The 23,737-nt window shown below is 40.6% G+C and overlaps 1 protein-coding gene across 2 annotated transcripts in view; it reads left to right on the forward strand.

Annotated features, from left to right (window-relative positions):
• ccser2a (coiled-coil serine-rich protein 2a) overlaps window positions 1–22,024 on the forward strand; it is a 55,624-nt gene extending 33,600 nt beyond the window's left edge. Inside the window, exons 6-11 of one of the 2 annotated variants that reach the window (XM_084376082.1) lie at window positions 95–275; window positions 2,149–2,214; window positions 2,353–2,472; window positions 6,067–6,213; window positions 13,886–13,970; window positions 19,776–19,987. In XM_084376082.1, coding sequence (XP_084232208.1) covers window positions 95–275; window positions 2,149–2,214; window positions 2,353–2,472; window positions 6,067–6,213; window positions 13,886–13,970; window positions 19,776–19,867 — 691 coding nt within the window. In that variant the 3' untranslated portion in view covers window positions 19,868–19,987. Of the gene's footprint in view, window positions 1–94; window positions 276–2,148; window positions 2,215–2,352; window positions 2,473–6,066; window positions 6,214–13,885; window positions 13,971–19,775 lie in introns of both variants that reach the window. The other variant, XM_084376081.1, reaches the window with a different exon arrangement.
• Window positions 22,025–23,737: the final 1,713 nt, after the last annotated feature.

The following is a 23,737-nucleotide window of genomic DNA, read 5'->3' on the forward strand; positions in this document are numbered from 1 at the left end:
TTTAAAAACATGTTGCCAGAAAAAAAAATACAAACACAATAAAGCCAACGTTACTCTGTTTTTCTATCTGCCTGACTGTTTTTCTCTGTCTCAGGGCCCATGTGTTCCAGCACTATGATGGTCTCAAGGCTTCAAAGTTCTCTTCGAGGCCCGTCCCCTCTGAGGGCAGGCAGCATGGCTACATTGCGATGCTGGATGACCTCACACTTGAACACATGACGCAGGACTGCAGCTCGCTCAAGAACCAGCTGCTCAGGCTCAAAACGTTACTACAGGTTCGACCCACGTTTGCACACACTTACACATATGCAGCAACACATACATGTGTTAGATTGGTACATGCACAAATACATATGTGTGTTTAGTATGAATTGTCAAGTGACAGAACTCTTTGACCCGTATATGTTGCATCACCCTTTGATTATGTCACACATAAATAACATGCAGATCATGTCACCAACCCCAAGTTTTTGTTTGCTGTTATAATGAGGCCACATACTGTGAACTATCGGTATTCTGGGTTTATTCCAACTGTTGTTTTGTCTGTTAAATACAGCTTTATATTAGTTTGCCAGAGGGTTAGTTTGACTAATCTTCAGAAGCTTTCCAGGAGTACGCTGCATCACTGTCCTCAGGTGCTCAGCATGAGCAACAAGAAAAGTATTTTCTGACAAAACTGAACTAAGCTAGTTTTAATTGTTAATGTGGTTCCACTTTAAATATTTAAACGTTTTTAAATGTTTAATTACATTGTTTTAGTAAATCCTGTCATCATGCAGAGCGGCATAGATACTTTTTATAAACAAAGAAAGATGTTAAGACAGAATTTGATAGGTAAAGGGAATAGGGACATCTCTACAAGTGGGTTTAATGTGCTGTGACAATCTCATAGAAGTTTTATATTAGATAATACATTTTCTGGGCGTCCTCCTCCTCTTTTAATGAACAGTATGTGTTTTGTATTGTGCATTTGTGCTTGCATGTGCAGAATATATCTGTACTTGCATGAAACTGATCATTTATTAGACCCTTCTCTGTCAGTCTGTCATTCTGAGAAATCTATTTAATGTGAAGAAGAGAGGGCAACAAGAAGAGAGATAAAAGATGTCAGCTATAGAAATTTGCACTGACATATGAGACCAACACACACAAAAAACCCACACTCCTCCAAAAAAACCACAACCCTATCTAGGAAATGCAAAGAGGCACAAGCACTTCACGCCGCACGCTCCGTAAAATGAAATCATCTTGAATGCCTCAACTCAGTTCTTTCTATGGCATAAAAAGTGATACTTGCGTTTGCATTTAAATCGAATGTCTCCTTCAGATGTGTTCATTGTGCTCACTGCAATTAGTCAAATGCTTTGGCTATATAGCCTCAAGAGGAGAAATATCTTGGTCGCCCATTAGTAACTCTGTTCTTAATTATATATTTTTTTTAGTATTATGTTGAGCTCAAGGCAGCGACTGTAAAATAAGCCTCCAGCCTTGGTGAATCCTAATTGATCTTTACTTCATTGTGCTAACAGTCAGACATCCAACACCACTCCTGTTTACACATGCTGGTTCCGACTAAATAAATCTCCCTGACCTAAATGAGGAGCAAGAAGACTTCATCTTGACCCATCATTAACAATTCTTTCATTTTCAACAAAATGACAAAGTAGTTATATAATATACATTATTAGTTTCCAAATATTTGCTTGTTACAACATTTTAAGGATTCATTTTTACATCAGTTCAGGTATAATTGAATACCTTTTTGCAACACTGAAATATGTGATTTCAAGCCACACTTCATCAGACATTTCTTGGTAAAATCAAAGAATGTGCTGAACATTCTGTATACACAAGATGAAATCCTGACCCTTTTTCAGACAAAAAAACAGTGATGCGTTCATTTAAGCCGCCTCTAAAATGAGGGAATTTTTCATAACATATTGAATGTTCAAAAACATACACAGCAACTATGCCTGGGGTAGCTAATATCGGTGGCTGACAGTTCAGGGTCGCCAGAGTATATGTGCTAAGAGAACTTATTCCACCCTAGTGAAATTTTGCTCTTGAGGCATACCTAAGGCAATTGTCATTGATTTAGCTCACTGTGTTACTCACCCTGTGTGCGTGTGTGTGTTTGTTGGTTTCCAGCTTGAGGATACAGACTCTCCAGCAGATGTTCCTGAGGAGATTGAAGACAATACCACCGCATCACAGGTAAGAAACTTTACTTAAGGTTTACAGCGGTGATTGATTGGATACGCTGTTTATATATATACATTTTTTTTCCATGTTGCAACTGAGGCAGTCTGCTACAACCTGCAGTATACTATGTGTCTGTGTGTGTGTTTTCAGTTGGAGGAGCTGATTAAGGAAGTGCAGGTGCTCAGAGAAGAGCTGAGGAGTCGAGACAAGACCATTGCTCAGTTAACATTGCAGTGTCAACAGCTACAACAACATCAGCGGGAACAAATGGTGAGCTGGTGTGAACAGGTTGATACAAGACAAGTGAAAAGAGGACTATATATTGTATCGACAGTATAGTGTAACTGCCTTGTGTTTGAGACTCTCCTTATTAAATGTGTAGGGCATGCACGTCCAAAATTCTTCTACAGACACTGGAACAAAACTTAGACTAAAGATCCACACACTGTACTGATAGCTCCCAGCAAATTTGACTTGTCAAATAGGTTTGACAATGCCTGGCAAACATTTCTGTTCGATCGAAACATTGCTGTGTTAAATTAAATTTGCTGGGAGCGATCAGTACAGTGTGCAGATCTTTTGTCTGACTCTGTGAGAAATTGCTCTTGACAGTTGATCGTTTTTATTTACGTACAGCATGAGAGTTACTTCTGTTGTTGATGTCTGTTGTTTTGATGCTTTAATTGTTCCAAGTATTGTTCTTTGATAATTAGTCATTAGTGAAATTAGACACAGACAAATCATCGCTGAGAGGATTGGCAGCTTGTACAAATCATATATTTATCTCAAAGGGAAACAAATGACACTCTATCATTATATGGTTGACTTGGATTAGGAAAAGAGGACATGCAATTAGTGATGTATGTACAGGGAAAAACAACCGTGAAATTACAATAATAAGCAAGAATGACTATATTAGATGAATTTAGTGGAAACATGTATGAAGAATGGTTTTGGACTTGTTACCTTGAAAGAATACGTATTTGCTGTTATGAAGGACAATTATCAAGCCGCTCAAGTATAAGGAAATTAGCAGCATCCTCTTTATAATAAGATGCAGAGGCTGGATATGTAGTAAACATACATTTTGACAAACATTGAGCACGAGTTATCTTCAAATGAGTCTCAGAATGGTCAAAACTATGGCGATGCTTAAGACTGACAAAAGAGATCAGGGATCATACAACCCCAATGCCAAAAAAGTTAAAATGCTGCATAACCAAAAACTCAAACCATTACCATTTATTTACACAGCGTTCCAACTTTTTTGTAATTGGGTTGTACACTGCAAATGTCAGTGCAGCATGTAGAATATTAATACAGGCTTCAGTTTAGTATTATAAGATGTAGCTTTGTGTGTTCCTAGAGTGCTTACAAATGGGCTATAATGGCTCCAATGTCATGTTTGCTCTTTGCTTTCGTGTTGTTTTCATGTGCTCCAAGCATATCCTGTAGTTTCTCTTCTGGTAGTTTTACCTCCTCACAGATCTGAGATAACTAAGCATGTCTGAGCACAAGTACTGCCTTTTATTATCTTGTTTATTCCAGTTTCATATTGATCAGATCTTACAAAGAGAATAAAAGGAAGGAATAAAGTGAACAGACAGGATAAATTATTTTATATAAACATAATCCCCCTGTGCTTTGTAGCATGTTAAAGACAGAGAGGGATTTATACAGTAAAAACACAGTGAAGGCTGACTGTAGTACCAGTCATTGTAGGTGGGAGTTCAGTCTCTGCTCGGCATGCTGCGGGACTCCTACATGCACTCTAGTGTGTGTACTCACATGGTTAGCAGTAACCTTCGTTCTGTTCGCTTTTAGCTGGCACTCTAACATTCATTAGTGTCTTGACCAGGCTCCCTTGTTAGCCAAACAACCTTATGCTTGGCTGACATTATTCAAATCTACACCGCATTGAGAAATACCAAAATGTCAAAGCGAGGCCTGTACGCCAGCCGCATGCGATTTCTCCAATTAGAAATAGCACCCACCCACTGCAGTTTCTTCAGCCCTGCACAATATTGCTGCACCCTCGCCCCCGACAAGCAAACTAAGAAAAAGCGAGGACATATTTTCCAATCTGTGCCTGACATTAATGAGTGTAGAGGCTGAAAGAGTGAAGATGTTTGGGGAAGTAGAAAGAGAGTAAGAGTGAAACAAACAGAGATGTTTACTCTGCTGAGTCTTTGTTGAAGCCCTGGGAGGGCATCCGAATGTTAGGGTAGAGGAATGTCCCCGCAGTACCGGACTGAACAACAATGAAGGCAACAAAACCAAACACTCAGGGCATGGATCAGTTTGCTGATGAACCCTGATGAAAACAACTCTGGTCCAGAGTCTGCCAGTCATCTGGTTCATATAATAACCAGAATTTGGAGAGTCAAAGGCAGCTTGACCTGCTGTTTGTCCTTGAAATTGGTTGAGAGATGATATTGCAGTTGGTAAAGAGTCAGGTAAACAGAGGGTGGTGAAGTGTTACAGAGACACTGCTGAGAGACAGAAGGGGGAACACTTGACTGAATTGAACATAATGGAGTAATGAGGAAACAATAGAGGAGCTGTGTGTGTTGTGGACAAAGTCTACCGCAGTACACACTGCCTGTGTGTGTGTGTCTGTGTGTGTGTGAGAGAGAGAGAGTATTGGGCAGAGAGTGAAGAATGGAAGAGAAAATGAAATAATGGGGGAGAGGAAAGTGGAGCTATCAAAGATAGAAAAGGGATTTCTCAGTCTTACTTGACAGAATGTAGTTTTGGATGCTGCTTCCACCGCTGCTCAGACAGACTGCTCATGATTATTCGCTCCTCATGTTTGAGCTGCATTGAAGTTTTTCACCAAGGCTGGCAAAAGCGGACGATTTCTGTCAGATTGTGCCACCGTCTTTGCAGCCAAGTACAAGTTGTTCTGCTATTTATACAAGTACAATAGATTTTGTACTAAATTCTTTAAGCAATTCTTATAAAATGCACAAAAGTAGTTGCTCTGATGTCCCTTTCCTACTTAATTAAGATATAAGTTGAGATTAAAAAGGTTAAGATCAAACAGGTAGTCAGTCAAAGAGGTTTGTTAGTTAAGGTTTTAACACATGAAAAAGGAGGAAATATTGGCTGAACATGTGCTCAAAGTAAATGTCAGCGAGTATAATTTACTGCAGGATCGTTCAATGACCCTGCAAGGGTGATTTACAGCCTGTGTTTGATTTTCCCTGATTTGGCCTCATCATGCCTGTCAGTTCTAATCAAAACTTGCCGATAACCTGATGAATGACAGTCTTCTTCCACATTCCATCTGAAGAAATGCGAGATGATATTCATTATATTTGCAAAAGTTTTATTTATGCATTTAAAACCATGTCACATGCATCAGATATTGCAATTTTTATTGATGGTAGGTTTTTGTCTGTTCTTAAATGTTAATGTAAGTGTTAAATTTGTATTTGTGTGACAACCTTGTGGATGGCTCTTCTGCTGTGGTAACTGTCCAGATTGTACACTTAGGCAACTGGTGCCAAATCAAAGTTATTCAGCCCAAAAAAAAAAAATTATCACACATTGAATAACCAATTTGAGGTTTTTTGTTTCATTACATTATCATGCTCTTCTAAGCATCTAAGTAAATATCTATTGAAGCATTTATTAAGTAGTAGTTTCAGAGTTTCAAGCCATTTAGGATTTAAAAATTGAATTGGGTACTGTACTTTTGCCTTTTTCTTTGTCCTGATTGATTTAATTCAACTTATTTACAGAATCACAAGCTTTTAACCAAAATACATGTAGAAGTGGGAAAATGTGGCAGCATGAACAGCATTAAGTTAATGTTTATTGAACTTTCTATCAGTGATTCATATTTTCTTTTCTCCTCAGCCTGCTCAAGGCCGACAGTTCAGGTGTCAGTGCCACCACCAGAGGGCTCCCTCTTCACTACGACAGGGCGACAGACAGATGGACAAACGGATGCAGCATCACTATGACAAGGCCACCCAGACGTACTGGAGACTGCCGAGCCATGCTGTGAGTTCACATATTCACAGCACCCATAAATCTGCTCTCTTTCAACCTTTTTGTTGCGAAACAGGACTTTTAAAATCTGATATTTCAGCAGTTATCAAAATATTATATGATATCACTTGCCTGGTGCAGTAGTTCTCACCTCAGTTTTACGTTGGTATATACTGTGCAGTATGTCCTGAATTACTCCATTTAAATCAGTCAGCCAGTTTCCTAATAATCTGCTTTTTCTCTCTGGCCCTCCTTGTCTGAATTGTTAGATGATAACACCTCTCTATGGAATAAGGTTTATAAGGCTGTCAGTAGGCTTGTCACTCAGTGCCACAGTCTTAATACCCACATTTCACACTGAACAGAGGCAGGTGTTAATGTTTGAGTGACAGATAAAGAGAGCAGAAAAGAGAGTTTCATGTGAGGGAGGAAGTAGACAGAGAGACACACAGAGAGAAAGATGGAAGACTGGTGGATATGTGTTCAGTGTGTTCAGTGTCATGCCATAATAGCATGCTGTGTGGCAGCCAAGTATTGATTGAATAGCAGGAGTGCCACAGGCAGGGTGCCTGGTAAACACTTCCCTAATTGACCTGCTCTCAGCTTAAAGGTGACAGTCACACACAGAGGCACACATCGAAAGAATAAGGAGATTACAAAGAGGAAAGAATATAACTATAACACACCAAAGAGATTACCTGTGTTACCAGTATAATTATGAAAATAAATTAAAGAAATGAGGCCCAGCTGATAAACAGTGGTTAAAAGTATATTTAGTGAAGAACACATACAAATAAAGCACAAATCAGTAACAGTAGGTACAATTGGTCCCTGCTTACCACAAGAGTGTATGATTTAACTGTTGCTATGGCAACAATCAAAGCTGGGCTGGCTGTGCTCAATGGGAATCATCTCCATGGTGGGAACATCTCTGTGTGACCTGTAGTACCTGCTGTATCATAACACACTAAAACGCAGTGAGTGCTTTTCTCTCTGTTCTGCTCACTCCTGTTTATAGACATTTCTTTTCTCTTCCTTTAATCTACATTACTGTGTCATCAGCAGAGTGGAGACTATTTTCCTGCCCTGTGTTTTATCGTGTTGTGGGCAAAAACACATTATGGTTGTAACATTTTACTTTTCAGTGCTTGGAATTGCTAAAAGGTAAGCTGTAAGCTTTTTCGTGCAGTTTTTTGACAATGTACCAAGAAAAGAGAGCACAGAGTAAACAAATACCAGAGAGAAACAGATGTTTTTCTGCTTCTTATACTTTTAGATGTTATCAAAGCTCTTGGTGTCACGCTGACAGGTTTAGCACCTTCAGCAGGCTGGGGTTCACAGTGTTCCTCATGCAATTCTTTGCTTTGACCTCTTGTGGGTTTTCACATACTTCGTTTGGTGTGTTTTTTTTGTGTGTCTGTCTCTCTAGCTTGACATTTTTCAAGTATTATTTATTTTTTACCCACTTGCACTTTATTTGTTTCACTTTTCATTACTTTTTCTCCAACACACACATATACCACATGCACAAATTCATCATTTGGTGTTATTTTTATTGTTTTTTTTCCCTCTTGTTCCCCGAACTGCCCTTTTGTGTTGATTTTTTTTCTCCTCTGACATTTAAAGTGCCGCTGTATCAGAGTTCAGGAGTAGCTCTTGCCCTCTGATAGTATTTTTTAGTGTTAAGCGGTAAGGATCAGCCAAGAATCATTTTATGTCAAAGGCCAGTAGCTCTAATCTTTTTATAGCTTTAATGCTGATATGGTGTTGCCTTATCAGTAGCCTAAAGGGTGAAATTTACACCCTGATACTGGGATGTGTAGAGTTGAGTCACGCTAACAACTTGAACATGGACGTCAGGGAAATCTCACTGTGCTATAAACTCAGATTAAGTATAACAAAAGAGAAACCTCATGACCAGTGACCCTTGGACCTGGCTATTTAAGTGCATTTACTTTCCAGTTTTCAGTTTATTATTCATGCAGCTTCTTCAAGGAGTTATTGTTTTCTCCTCAAGCGAACTATTCTTTCCCATCACTTCTTTTCAAAATATTTTTTCTATTGCTCTGTAGGCTGCTTTAATCAATTTCTTTTTGTTGAGCGCGGGGATGTACTCATCTCTAAACTTCACAGTCCGTAGGAAGGCTTTGGCAACATATCCTAACCAACTGCTTTGGGCACCAGCTCCTGCAGCTTCCCATTTTAATCTGCTTACAATCCAATTTAGAGTCCAAAAGCATGCTCGGGAAAAAACAAAAACGTCTCACAATATGGTATGAATAAATGTCTGTACACACTTGTTGCAGTGAGACGCACATGTAGTGTGACATTAGAAACCACTTAAATGTCACTTGTAGAAAAATAAGCTGCTTGAATGGTTCCCCAGAGCAATCACAGTAGCAGACATGTTTCTTTCTGTGCCTCCTCTGCCTTTCGCAACAAATAAAACATGAGCGGTATGATTTTAGTAATTCCAAGTGTCGCACAATAAAAAAAATACACAGACGTGTGTTTTCCTGTGTGTGTATGAGACCCTGATTGTCTGCATATGCTTTATTTGTGTGTGTGTGTGTTGGGGGGATATGCCACATGTATCTCTTGTACTCAAGTGCAGGGCACACTCAGTGTGACTCAACAATGAGTTCAGCAGACTGAGGACCGGGGAGCCGACCATGTTAATAACCCAGATAAACAAACACGCAGATGAGCAACAGCAGTGAAACAATGGCAACACAATAGGCAGTGTTTCATCAGTGGCAGACAGAGAAGATAATTACAGCTACCCTCCTACTCCCTCTCTGCCTTTTAAACATCCTCTTCTTCATCTCCTCTCTCCTCACACCTCCCCTCTTCATGTCTTTTTATCGCTCCTGCTCTCTCCCTCTGTTATTTTCTTTCTTTCTTTCTCACTTCAGTGATTTCTTTCTCTCCCTGTATTTTTGTCTCTGTCAATCTTTCTTCAACGTGGCCTCTCTTACTTCTTTACCTAACATGTAATTAGATCAATTTGCTGTCACAAGGAGAGAGAGATGGAGCAAGAGAGAGAGAGAGAGAGAGAGAGCAAGAGAGGACAGGGAAGGGAGAGACAGGAGGGTGGAATAAGGTTAGTGATCAGTGCTAAGCTGTAGGTTGAAAGAACAAGTTTCCCCTTCTCAGATCCTGATGTTATCTCTCCACCCACAATCCCCTCTGTCTGCCCCCTTGCATCACAGACGTGCCATTGCAAATACACAGACACACACTTACTTACGCATGCACACTCATTAATACACAATGAACGGCAGAGTCATCTTGGACAGGTGAGGATTTAATTGCCAAAGTCAGTGAAATGAGACGTTGTGGCACGACCTGAGGTATTAGCTGTAGCCATAACCACGAGAAGCTCTGTGTAGTGGATTAGTGGATTCAAGCAGAGAGAGGCCGTTTTAGGGGCACAGAATCATGGTTTCTTTTAAACGCTGTTGTTATTCGGTGAAAAGGTTGTAGGATCACGGAGAACAACTTCCACTAGACTTATAAATTCCACTCCTACTTCGACAAGTTTCAACATCTGCTTTTGGGACCCAGCTGAAGTAGCTTAACAAATCCAGAAAGTCTGATTCACCATGAATGGGGACGTTAAGTGATGTGGCAGTTATTTCTGTAGAGAAAAAATATATTTACAACATAACTGCTCAGTTTTATTTATTATTTATTCCTGTTCAGTCTCTTCATTTCTTTCTCTGTTCTCAGTAAGATTTTTAAACCCTGAACAAGCACCTACTTTTTATGCATAAACCTCAAAGTCAAAGTTTGTATAATGAACATCTTCCGGTGCCTTCCACTCTGAATGTGGTTTTACAATGAAACACTGGTTATAAAGTTGCTGAAAGGCCTTCTCCACTACCTCGTGCTGCATTGCGTGGGTGGTTTAAGTCAGCTGTTGCCAAACTTTTTTGTAAGATGAACCCCCAAAGCCCAGTCCAATGATCTCAAGTACCTCTTCAATGACGATACCAATTATGTTCCTGATGTGGAACATTCAAACTGGATGCTATTTAGCTATTAATAATATAAAAGTGGATATATAGTGGTGAAGGCTGGATGTTAAAACAATTATCTATTACTTGTAGCTAAGTAATTCACTTTGTTAGCCATTATTTTATTACTATTTAATTTCCTCTGCTTGCTCGCTAACTAGTATTCACACACTAAATTTTGAATAACACTGCAGTGCGGCTGACCCAATATGTGGATATATGTTTTAATGAAGTCATACTATTTTTTTTTTTTCCAAATTTAGTTGAGCTACTCTAAAATCTCCCCATGTACCTCCTGGCAACAGCAGTACCCACTAACACAGTAGTTCCCAAACTTTTTCTGTGGGGCCCCCCTTTTATACATACTTGTAACAAGTCCAGGCCCTAGCATACAAGTTCCCCTGGTTGTAAATGACTTGTTTAGGATATCCCCCCAGCACCCTGAAAACACAGTAGTTCACCCCCACTGTGAAGGCATGAACAGCCAGATGAGAATCATGAGAGCGACCCATGGAAGTTGAGTTTGTTTGAAAGAACCAAGCTGAAATTCAATACATAGAACCCAGTGCTACTGGGCGTGAAATTAAATACGTTTTTGATTAAGTTGATGGAAAATGAAAACTTTCCCAATTTCTGTCTTTCCTGCCCCTGTGAAGCTTTGTTAGCCCTTCATTGAAGAGCCTTTGCAGCAATGGAAAACTGTAAAAAAAAAAATTGACAGGCTAAGCTGCTGTGGAGGTCTAATAAAGCTGCCAGGCACTGTCAGAATCGTTCGAGAGCCCTCCAACATACCCTCTTGTTCTCATCGCCTAAGGTTTTACTCTCAGAAAATGAAGCCTCGACGGGTGTCTTCTGCTGAGACCTCCCGCTGAAACAGTTGTTGGTGTTCAAGGAAGGACATGGATGAGAGCAGATCAGGGAAACTCATTCCTCCCTCCTCCAGCAGTCTCACTAGGAGGGCAGTGAAATAGCTTGGGCTGGACCTGCTGGGAAGTTTCCCTCCTCTTTCTCGTATTCTGTCTCTCTCTCTGTGTTTTCTATCGCCTCTGACAGATTTGGTACTTCTCTCTTTTATATTAGAGTCCTATTTGAGCAGCGGCCCTCTCCACAGCTGAGGAAAGGAGTAGCATTTGATAAGGTTTGAGTCTGTCTGTGTGCTTAACGTGATGGCCCTGCTGCCTCGTCACTTTGCCTCTCCGATGGGGGTCAGGGATCTTTGAATTGCTTAACCTGAGGGTTGAGTTTTGTATCAAGAAAAGGACTTGTATTCTTTCAGGTGTATGTTTGTGCACAGACAGATGCTGTTCAAACAAAATGTTCAGACGACAGAATGCATAGTGTATTAAAATGAGAAATACAATACAGTGGCCGCATTGACAATGATTCTAGCTGTCACATTGCGCTTTAGTTCGATGCTGATTTTAAACACCTATAGATTTACTCCTTTCTGTAACTTATTATACACTAAGTGTTAATTTCTTCTTCTAACAAATCATCTTACTGTGTAATCCAAGACTGATGTCCTGAAGTAAAACAGAAATATATCTTCAGCACATCAGTGGACATGAATCAAATTCACAGCTACCCATGGCATAATAGCTTTATGAAAAAATCCTCCCACTTCCCCTTCCAGCTTATGAAACTGTCAACTTTCAAAGTGATGGGTGGAAAAGTTTTAGATTGTTTGGTTCACCTGTGAAAACTGTTTACTTGTCTTGTGTCACCTTGTTTTTGTACTCTTCTACAATGGATTGTAGTCTAGGTCACCAGTGACAATTGATACGTTTGTGACTCTTTATTTGTATAAAAAGTATAACAATTGCAAAGTAGAAAAAAATCATGTTTGTGGCCCAGGGAGAAACAACTTTGGAAGTCTCCAGGTAGTGGATGTTTTATTGGATAATGAGTTCAATATTGTGTCAAACAATGTGAGAAAATTAATCACGGTTTTAGAAATACTAAATTGGCAAATTAACACTGTAGAATTGGCGGAGGTGTGGAAACCAATGTTTTGATTCGTGTTTTGTTTGGATACCTAACCATTTCTTATTAACAATAACTTAATATTGTGATGTGGTTGAAAACTTCTAAGTGTAAACAGTCTTAAATCCCTCTGAACTGCCAGTGACTCAAGATGTTCAGCCAAATAGTGTTAAGAGGAGCTGTGTCAAGTTCAAGGCTGTTGGATATCAGCATTGATGGAAAGATTAATGCATGCACACTGACTTCAAAAAGACATTTATTTAAACTCAAACTGTCAGCTTATTTATATTGATGCGGCGTTGCCATTTTTGAACATTTTGACCTGATGACAACTGGGATCAAAACACTGTCCATTCAAATACATTTGTGGTTTGAAGTATGTGTGCAGCCAAACACTGTTCAAATCATTAAGATGTATTTTGAATTCTGGTAGAGGTCCGAAAGTGTCCCGACACCAAACATGACAGGCTTGATGTGGGGCTGGACGTTACAGCCTTAAAATAATATTGCAATACATTCATGATATATACTGAATCAGTATGATCACATACTTTTATATTGATTTTGCAACAATAATGTTGAGATGACTCTTTCACGTATTTTGATGAATAAACATCAGTATTGTAGATTAGGGTTGGGCTGATAGACGATGCCATCATCCATCACTGATGGCTGACGGTGATCGACTTCTGAGCCCTGTGCCATCGTGACATTGTGATTTAAAAGGAGTCCCACCAGATAGCACGAAAGTAGTGTGTCCCAGATTTGCTGTAAGGCATGAATTGTTGGAGAAAATGGAAAGAAGTCTTATTCTGCTCAGTGCACTAAGGTTACGTCTCCATGTCTCATTTATTTTTTTCATATTAGACCTGATAGCAGCTGTGTCTCACATTGGCTGCAATGGGCCGCTGTTAGTGTGTTTCTCTCAATCTTGCTGTTCTTATTTGAGTTTTCTTAGCTTAGCCTCCTCAGTATAGCTAGCCGGCTACTTTTGTCACGCCCCCCACAACTGTGGACATTGGCATCACCCAAACCTAATGTGGATATAATGACTAAGTGGGTAAAGGCAGGTATTAGAACAAGTAGAACAGTTCAGACAATGACATCACTTTATTCTAGCCTTTAAAAAAAACAACACTGAAGCCATATCGCAATATAACGATATCTAAAATCTAAGACAACATTTATATAGTCTCAGGATAATTATATAAAATTCAGACATCCAGAGTATTTGCATTTAATAGTGCTGCCATAACAAATATGGATCAGAGGCTAAATATTTCACTCACAGTGTAATATATATTATGTATGTAGCTTTAATTAATAGTTGGAACAGGCCAATAGAGATATTCCCAGACAGTGTGGGATAAGAGTATTTTTCCACCCAAAAAGCAGCTTAAGGGAAAGTATAAAAGAGAGACTTGATGTTAAAGGCTTAATTTTGTCTCATTAGCATGGATTAATATGGATGGATGGATGGTGTATCAGTCCCTGTGTGTCGGTATATGTGTGCATGTCTGCCTGTGTGTGTCTTAATTGGGCTATCCATACTCATTAACAATGTGTTTATGCATGTGAGTGTGTGTTTTCTATGTTAGCATGCTCCTGTGTGAGAGTGAGTGTGTGTGTGTGTGTGTTCCGTTACGTCATGCCTTTTGTCCTTTGTGTTTTTCTCTGCGTAGGGTGTGCTGCCCACCCCGCTGCTGTCCCCGTGGCAGGCACAGCACCAGGTCTTGACCCGTACCAGCATGCCCCAGCGCAGACAGAGTGAGTCACTAACATCCTTTGCAAGCTCTCTTCTCCATCGTTTCATAACACTACACATCCAAGGGATCTGTAAATAGCCTGAAAAAGTTTAACTTTGTATCTAATTAAAACTACTGAAATAGCCGTTTTTCCGCTGTGCAATTACAGGACTATTTGTGCTGGATGTCTACTTTAGGATTAATTTGTAACAAGATTAGCAACATGCAAAATAGTTTTTCTTGTTGGTTTTACTGAACACAGTCTGACTTCTTGTCCCTTAGCAATTAATTATCTGCTATCCTTTTCCGATGTTGCCCATTTATAGCTTCACTTCCCCTCTTTTAGCTCTATTTAGTAAGAACCAGGCTAATTTGCTGACTTTCTAAAGCCTGCAGATACCTGTACTTATAATCCTGACTTTACTCCCCTCCTGTTTATAGACATTCCTTCAAAAATAATTTATCCTTCAATAAAATAACTTGAAAACATCAATATTTGATACCAGCGGAGGGTTGTCAGAGGAGGGATTTGTCACTCTAATGCAGTGTTCTTCAATCCTGTTCCCCGGAGGCCCCGTCCCTGCATGTTTTAGATTTTTTCCAAGCCCCTCCACTCTGTTGAGAACTTGAAGGTTAGCCCACCTTGAGAAGTGAGCCTCAAAGTTATTGCTAATGGTACGTGTTCACAATATCCGTCGTTTTCACGCTTCCAATTCATTGTCTATGCTTGAAGCTGTGCAATGTATTCTGCTAGTGGCCAGTTATGTTTTGAGAGACAGGGCTTTATGCAAATGAGTGGCGTCGGGTGTGACGAGCTGCTTCTGGAAACTGAATGGCTTATTTCTCGCCTAAATTGTCTTCAGAAACACATTTTGCTGAGCTATATTTGTAATGTAAGATACATTTTCCAAATGAGTTGGCACATTGCTGCAGTTGGAAATCCCAGAGCATATGGTACGCAAGTGGTTCGTCCAGTCAGGTGCAGCCAGTGTGTGTCTGCATGGTTGTTGGAGTTTGTAGCCTGTTTTGTCAGGTGTGCAAAGCTGGGAAGTGTCGAGTGCTTTCCGGTTAAACGATGCCCCTGTGGACACGTACCATAACTCTGTGGCTAACCCTCTTCATGGCTTGGTTCAGGTCTCGATGAGCATTTATTCATCAACGAAGAGCCTTAATTGTACACACACTGCGCTGCTAAGTTCAGCGCTAGAATGTTACAGTAAACTTCATACTCACCATCACACACGCACTCTCTACTTTCTCTCTCTCTCTCTCTCTCTCTCTCTCTCTCTCTCGACTGCACACTTTCTTCCAATACACAAACAACCTCGGCCCGAGTAATTCCTGACAGAGGTTTGCTACTTGTGTAACTCATTTTAGTAAAAAAAAAAACATTTAAAAAATACATAATAACAAAATTCACAGTTCTTAGGGCCGTTTGTCTTGCAATACCCTAACAGAAACCCAAATATGTGTATCAGCTTGCTGTCAGAGAGAAGAGAGAGCAAGAGAGCATAGCTGGTACTGGTGTATTGATACTGAAGAAAATGAGTATTGAAACGGTTTTAAATATTTAGAATCTGTATCGTTGAAAAAATGATATTTAATATATCCATAACTTCCAGTAGGAATGGTGTCAATTTACTGTTTTCATTGAGAAAGACAGCTCTGCAGAAACAATGACAGAGCAGCACAATCTCACCTATCTCAGTGAATCTCAGTGAGTATTATGCTGTGCTGATAAAGTAGTGAGTAGGGGAGGCAGGTAAAGAGAATGACAACGGGTAAATAGACTTCAGAAAATGTGCTTTTGTGAGAGACTGAAGAGCAAAAAAAAAAAAGATAAAGAAGGGAACAAAGATGCTTTGTTCCTTTGATCTATCCCTGTGGGGCTCAGCATTATATCATGAGGGGAGGTGAAAATATGTGACACAGGTGTATTATTTTAGTTTATCTCAGGTTATTTCCATATCAAGTGCACCTTGTGTTTACATACTTATTGTGACAAGTAGGTGAGTACAGCCCAGCAGTCAGTCAAAGGAAATCTTTCTACCAGTAGATTGCACTGTCTAAAAAAGCAAAACACAGAGTATCAAAATAACGTCTGTACAGTGGGAGAAAAACAGTAGGAGGAAAAAGTAATGACATTGAAACATACCAATATATAAGTGGTATGCAGTCATATTTTCATATAAGACAGAAACTAATGATCTAACCCCCACTGGGAGCTCTGGCTGTAAACCAACCAGCAAGGAGTTCTTGTTAGAAAGGTCTTTAAGATAGAAATCTTCACACATGTTTTGCTGAATGGATGATGCTGTAATTATTTTTGCAGTGAATTGGTTTGTTTGTTGAGCTCATGTGTGATCTTTTCTTGAAAGCATGGACTGGGTGCTAATTATGCATTTAAAATGTCTTGACCCAAACAAGTGGCTGTTTTACATGTCTGTGCCTCTTACTACATTTCTCTGTTTCACTTTCTCCTGCACCTCCTTCTCTTGCTGTCTATTAACCCTTCTTCTCCTCATCTCTGTACTCGGTCAGCAACCTGAAACTTAACCTCCAATGTTCTCTTCTACCTTTGCCTCTCCGTACATAATGCCTATGACAAGGAGTGGAGCACCTAGTGCAGTACTTCTATGACACAGCGTGGTACAGTAACCCTTTCTTTAACATGCAGTCAACATGATAACCCCAACTCCTGCACGCTGGGCTGGGGGTTTGGTATCATGTGACAGAGGAGCATGCCCTTCTAAATCTGCGTTCGCATGTTTTTGTTGGATTTTCCATTGGTCTGTGGTCTTGAAACTTTCTTGATGGAGGTCACAGTAATATTGTTTTAGTTTTCATATTTTTCAACTCTCATTTCCTGTCTTTTTTTTGTATTTTTGAAAATTGCTTTGCTTTGTGTTCTCGGTTTTGCATTGGTGTCTTTTTTAATTTGTCATATCATTTGTTTATCATATTTTGTATAGAACCATAATGCATGCATTGGTAAATCTCTGTGTGGATTTGTTTTTCTATATTTTTTCTTCACTAAACAAGTGCTTTATTGTTCAAGATGTCCACCTTCAAGGATTTGGATCAAGTGTTTTGAAAGCAATAACTTTTAAAAAATATTTAAATCCGTGGTAATTGATGTGAATGCATATAACTGTCCTGAGCAATCACCTTTATTTGTTATTCCCTTAAAAGAATGATATCATAAAAAACATAATAGCTGGAGCATTAATTCTTTTTGCAGCACAAAGCTAAGGCTTCTGTTTTTCATGTAATTGCGTTGTATATTCGTGATGGCATCATTACTTATAGCGTGTGGTGCAGTAAAGTGACACCAGAAGAGAAGAGAGACAGGGTGATTTTATGAAACAGTTTTAACAATTTTATCAGACATGATGGTTGTTGACTCTCACAGCCATTAGCTAAAGATTGTACAGATTTCAGGGATATGAAGCGTTTTAAGATAATCTAGAAAATAACAGCTCAACATGCAAAAATACTAATGTAGGCATCAGTGGAACATTTCTATTGCCCACACAGCAAGCAAGAGACAAATCTATGTAATCAAAAGTCCTCTGCTCACTATTCCCACAGCTTACATTCAAACACAATCCAAATCACCATTTCCACAACCTCCTATATTAAATGATACTATGAAATGGAATATAGCTCTGAAATTGAGTGCCACTCTCATCCGCTTATGTGCTGCAATCACATTGTCTTCTGAGATACGTAACGGGTATTATTAAGATCCTTTCTTAAATTCTTGCATGTTGCTTCTCTCATCACAGCCATTTTTCACAGTTAGACGGGCTGGAGATGAGGTTGGTTACAGTCGGCCCTCACTTCTTCCAGGTGCCTCAAATTGACGCATTTCTTGGTTAGACTGATGATTTTCTGTTGAAGTGATAGCTGTCATTAGCGAGCTGAGATATTTACTTCCTGGCAGAGCAGTGAGGAGCTCAAAATGATTGCAGTTAATTATTAGTAGTGTCGCAGGCAGCAGCTGTAGGTGCCAGTAATTATCGACTGTGACCCATGATGTATTTAAAAAAAAATAACTGTCTTTTTGAGGATTGATGTATTTGATTTACTGTAATTGTGGATTGGAACATGGTCCTTTATTTAGTTATGAACAATGGGAGTCAGTGGGGAGTCTTCATACTATATGTCAAAGCTTAAAAGCAACTTAATAACATGCTCTTTGATTTGAGTGACAGATTAATCAGAATTCCTGTTAGAAACAACAGAACTGTTCTTAGCTATTTAGGAGTTTTTCAATCACAAACTTTAAAATCTAAAAACAGCATTTTCGAGCTCGACATCAAACTGAGAGGTGGACAAGAGTTTTGTAATAGGCTAGTGGACGCATTGTGGCAGGGGACCAGGAGATGGAGCTGTGGCCTCGGACATTTACTCCCACTCACAATACATATGACTGACGGCAGAAACGGCTCAGAGCAGCTTGACCTGCACAGCTATAAATTCATATCCTCTGAGATCATTTCACTTCACACTCGCAGTGGGTCTGTTCCTGCTAAGACTGTGTTCATGCTTGATCATAGTTCCACAAGTTTCCAGGTGGATTTGACTCTTTCTTTTGCTCAAAGACATTCATGGAAAAATGCCAGTCTTTTGCTTTCTGATGGTAAAAACTGACAGCATCACCATCACTATGTCTCACAGACTTGGATTCAAACCAAGCAGGCTAACATAAGAAATGATATAAAGGATCTTTAAAGATGTTGAGGGCATATGCTGTTGAGAAAATGAATTCATAGACTGCATAAGATATTCATATAAAGCTCAATATTGATTTTTCTTTCTGATCCAAGCAACTCTCCTCTGCTGGAGGTTGTATGGACTAATAAGTACTGCTGGCCTTGTATTTGCTGCTTATCGGGAGAAACATGGTCCAGAATAGTTGTATAAAAAAGTTATTTCACGAAATTATATAGCCTTTGGATGTATAGTTGTACCTCTTGTAGAAGCTAAATTATATACATTTATTTTTATTGGAGCTGTGATGCAGAAAGCACATAAAATCTGTGGATTCTCCAGTCTAAAACAAATAAAGCCTGTGCAGAGAGTGGACGTGAGTGTAGAAACAAATTCTAACTCTGTTAATGAGATTTTGTTGAGTCTGTGCCAGTGAGGTGTTCATTCAACTCTTTTGAAGCCGTGCTTTGTTTTATCGTACAGGATAATTACCGGCTCCTAACTCAACAAATATTGAACATAATGAGCTTCACTAAAACAGTAATTGTTTCTGGGATGATGTAGGGTTGCATTACATTGTACAGGTGTTCACGATTTTGTGTTCACACCTTTTATATGTCCCCTGGTGGAGGACAACACCATGGTTGGTCTAAATTCCATGTGGTTTACAGCTCAGCACGCTCTTACACTGGCAGCAGGCATCGCCGCTCTCAGTTTGAATGTTTTAAGGCTCTGCAGCAGCAATCACAAAATGACTCAAAGATTTCTTCAGTAGATTCCGAGCGCTCAAATGGCAAGGTTTTCTCCTCTGCTTGTTTTTAAATGCTGAATCAGGGCTTCCTCTGTGACTTTGCCTTTCGCATTCTAGGGATGGTTCAGCAGCTGGCGATGGAAACGGGGTCTGATTTTAAATAGTAAATAAACAAGTCAAAGAAAGGCAGAATTTTCAGTTGGCTTTTTGATACGGGCTTTCCCTTGTGGCTGCAAAATATTCCACATGGATCAAAGGACCAGCCATTTCTGAAACACAAAACAAGTCCTGCCTAATTATACACTGACTCTTCTGTTTTAATCTCTTACTAATATAGCTTTTCTTTCTTCCTCTCTGCAGCCTCAAATACTACAGCCTTTCAACCCCTGCCCCAGCGAGCACCTCCACCAGGGAAAACTAGTAAAAACTCCCCCCACAGAGGGCCACAGTGATCTCACAAGAACTAGACCAGAGGAAGGAACCAATACAGATGCTGATTGTCCTCTTGAAGACCTTATGGCCGGGCCTGCAGACCCCGACAAGCAGAGTCATCTCCTCTGCACCCACCTGCACCGCCCAGGCTCTAGGGCTCCACAGGTGGTAAATGCCAGAGACAGTCCAGCATCAGCAGCTCAGTCTACAGCACAGCATGAGTGGAGAGCTCCCGCTGCAACACTGCAGAACTCTGTCACCCCTGGAGCCGACGGTTCGACTTGCCCTCGCATGCTGCAGCCTCCTCGTCTTCACAAGCGCGTGTCTCTCCCTGCACTCAAGCCAGGCGGCGCCGGTGGCTTTGCCTCTCTGAAGCCGAGGTGTTCCTTAGGGCCGCTGGCGAATCGGACCAAGCAGCTGCCACCTCCGTCTCGAGGCCTTCCCTGCTTTAATGCCGGACCCCAGGTGCAGCCTCGAAGTCTTTGTCGCACTTCGCTGCTTCAGCCTCGCAGAGCATCAGAGCCTTGCAGGGATCAACAGGGCACCAAGTCCAGCCTGGAGGAACCCAACCAGGGGACACTAAGAGACCCTGGGTCAGCCAAGATCCTGATCCCTTTGAGTCGCTCATGCCTCCCCAAGCCAAAGATTCCCTGAGGAGCTGAAAACCAGCCATCAAAACTTCAAACTGGAATCACTCTGACATTTATATTCATCCTCTTCTCTCCCCAGCCATAATAACAGTGTGATTGTTTTAGTGTTTGAGTGTCAAAGGAGCACACACTAAGCTCATTAAACTACACGGACCATTCAGGGACTGCCTGTGTCGTTGACATTGGTATTGTGACGGCTGTATTGTTTCTAAATTAGCATCTTCACCTCCCACCTGACTTTTCGATCGACTGACTAAGGAGCTTATGACAGTTTTCGAATTAAGAGGGAATTTAGGAAGAAGGAATGTATACATGTCCAGTTTACTACCCTTGCCCATGCACGTGAATGCTGCTGATGCAAGAAAAAAGTGTTACCATTCAGAGAAGTCATCGTCTTTTGTAGTACCCGCTGGCTATTATCACATCTTGAAGTTAAAGTTCACTTGTCCTCACACAGCTGTGCCCTCTGACACACAGGTGCTTTTGGTTTTAAACGTGGAGGTGATATGAATGCGACCTTTGCAGCGTAATAGAAGGCTCCGGGGAAGATGGAGGCAAAAACAAGAAGTGGGAAGGAAAGAAAAAAAAAATAGCAGTAGAAGTGGAATGGAGGCTAGAGACTGGAAAGCAAATTCGTCAAAGTGCTCTGGAGCTGTCACAGCGAGAATGAAAATATATGTTTGTGTAAATGTGAGTGTGTGTGCGTGTGTGAATGTGAGAGATGAGAGACATGGAGGTGAGGGACAAAGTGGAAAGCAGCGCCACACTGGAGGTGTATATGTATGTAGTTCATTTTGCCACACTTGCATCCTGAATGAATTTTTGACCCCTGCACATATTAGCAAAAGGGGTCGCAGACCTCCTGTGTATAAGCAGCTGAGATGTAAGTATAGGCTTTTATAAAAGAATACCATGCTGGTGCTAGAGATATAATTAGGAGAAACATTACGCAAGGGAGGAATTAGCTTTCATAATGTAGCAGAAAATCTCAGCACTTAAGTGTGCTCAGGTACAATGTAGGCTCACTCATCCAGGTGCAAATATACACAAAGTACTCGGGTTACTTTGTGCATTTTTAGAAAACAATGTAGGGTAAAAGAAAGTATGATGAGAGAGAGGAGACAGCATGTGATAAATCTAATTTCACATTCATTTTTTTCCCCGAGTCATTTTTTCTTGGGCAGGTCAAGTCAGGTCACAGGTTGTGTTAGGTCAAGTGGAGTCCTCAGTTAAGTGTCAAGCCAAGTAAAGTGTCAAGTATCCCAGTGTCCTTTATAAAGAGAGGTACCTGTCTAATAATGATATAATAATGCCAATTTATCTAACCTGTTGATATTCAGTGAAATTAACTCAAACAAAAACAATTAACTTTATAAAAACGTATTTATTTCTTTTCTTAACTTGTTTCAGTTCAAGCCTAAGTCACACCTAGAATGGCACTCGGTAGAGTTCAGGGTTTTTTTTCAGCAGGTTTCATGCATTATTCCTTGAGAAATAAATGAAAATGTCGAAATGTTAAAGAAACTCCTGGATCAGTCTCTTTATAGGGATCCCTACCAAAAGTTAATGGGGTCTATTCTTGGCCAAGACCCATCCTTCTTCCAAGCTACGTGGAAATCTGTTCTGTAGATTTTGTATAACCTTGCTGATTAACCAACCAACAAACAAATGGATACAGGTGAAAACATAACAAGTGAAAACGTGACAGGTGAAGACGGAAATGTCACATATTTCCAGTGCAAACAAATTAGTTACAATGATGTTTTTTCACTAAAACTTAAAACGGCGATCTGCCTCATTTGACGGCATCATAATGTGATTTAAGAAAACATAACAAGTTAAAAGAGAGTGGGAGTCAATTAAATAACCTGTCCAAGAGGGACACGTGTACAGTCTACACTGACTATTTTGATCATTCTCCCTCAATAACCCACTGACACATGGAAACATCAACTAACAGGCATTCATTAGACGTGTGAAGCTGCTGCCTGGTGTGTGTGTGTGTGTGTGTGTGTGTGTGTTTGAGTGTCTGAGCTGTCGCCCCCACACCCCCACCCAAACGTCTCTCTCCTCTCGCTCTCTTGCACATCTCTTCGGGAACATCAAAGGTATTAGCGCGGTATTTTCAGGTAGGGAGCCTTCGGGGCTTTAGTGGTGTTTCTGTGGGAGTTTTGGAGAATTGTGTTTATCTCTCCTTTGCGGAGCCCTTTTTGCAGTCAAACGCTCCCGAAATGTCCCCGAACGGAGAGCAGCAGTGTGTTAAAAAGGCCTTCTGACAGCAACTCTGCTCTCTTCTCTGTCACGCCGCGTGACCGCTTGGTGTACGCCTCTGGCACTGTCCGGTCTACTGCGTCCAATAATGCACCCTACATAGACAGAGTTAGACAGAGAGAGAGAGAGACACTCACACGCACACACATCCGGACAGACACACAAGCTACATGGACACACATGCACGGGAACTCTGACAAAACTCGAAGAGACACGAAACTCAGAGGGAACACATACATCAGTTCTCACTTCCCGGTGAAGCCACACAAGAGGACCTACATGCGCACACACTTCTAAAGAAAGTGCATAAAGGTGTGTTTGTGTTGTTTTGCTAGCTCAGACAAAATGAGCTCTCCGAGTACACCCTGATTCATCTGTCCGCCGTAGCCAAAGGAAGAAGGCCGAATCTAGATTACCTTGGAAATGGGCAGAGTCTTGTGTGGATCCATGTGGCTGATAAAACATGTTTACCTGCTGGATGGTTCGACATTGTGCCGAGCCCGCCAAGCAGTCAACACCGCTGCCGTGTGAAGCCAAGAAAAAAAACCCATTTCTTTTAATGAAAACGGAAACAGAGACAGAAAGCAACATACGGGGGATGAGAGAGATTCACAGAGAGAGACAATGAGACGGGGCAGGAGGAGAGAGCAACGGATTCGAGATGTCGAGATGAAATGGTGAAGACGCTTTGATCAGGATGAGCTGTTTCTGGCAGACGTTCCTGCTCATGAGTGTTTGTCTATAAAATGTTGTGAAGGATGTGTATAAGAGAGGAGAGCGGGTCAGAATACATAGCATGTTTGTTTGTTTGCACTGTGGTCCAGAGAATAGCCCCATCCCCTCAGCTGTGTCACTCACTGCTTAGTAATGCCAAACAGGAAATCAATGTTGCCCGCTGTGTGTGTTTTTGTATGTGTGTATGTGCGTCTCCAGACACCTCTGGCTGCCAGTGTTTCTCTCTCGGAAGAG

This window comes from Pagrus pagrus, assembly GCF_965226575.1.
Source record: "Pagrus pagrus genome assembly, chromosome: 15".
NCBI classification, from domain to species: Eukaryota; Metazoa; Chordata; class Actinopteri; order Spariformes; family Sparidae; genus Pagrus; species Pagrus pagrus.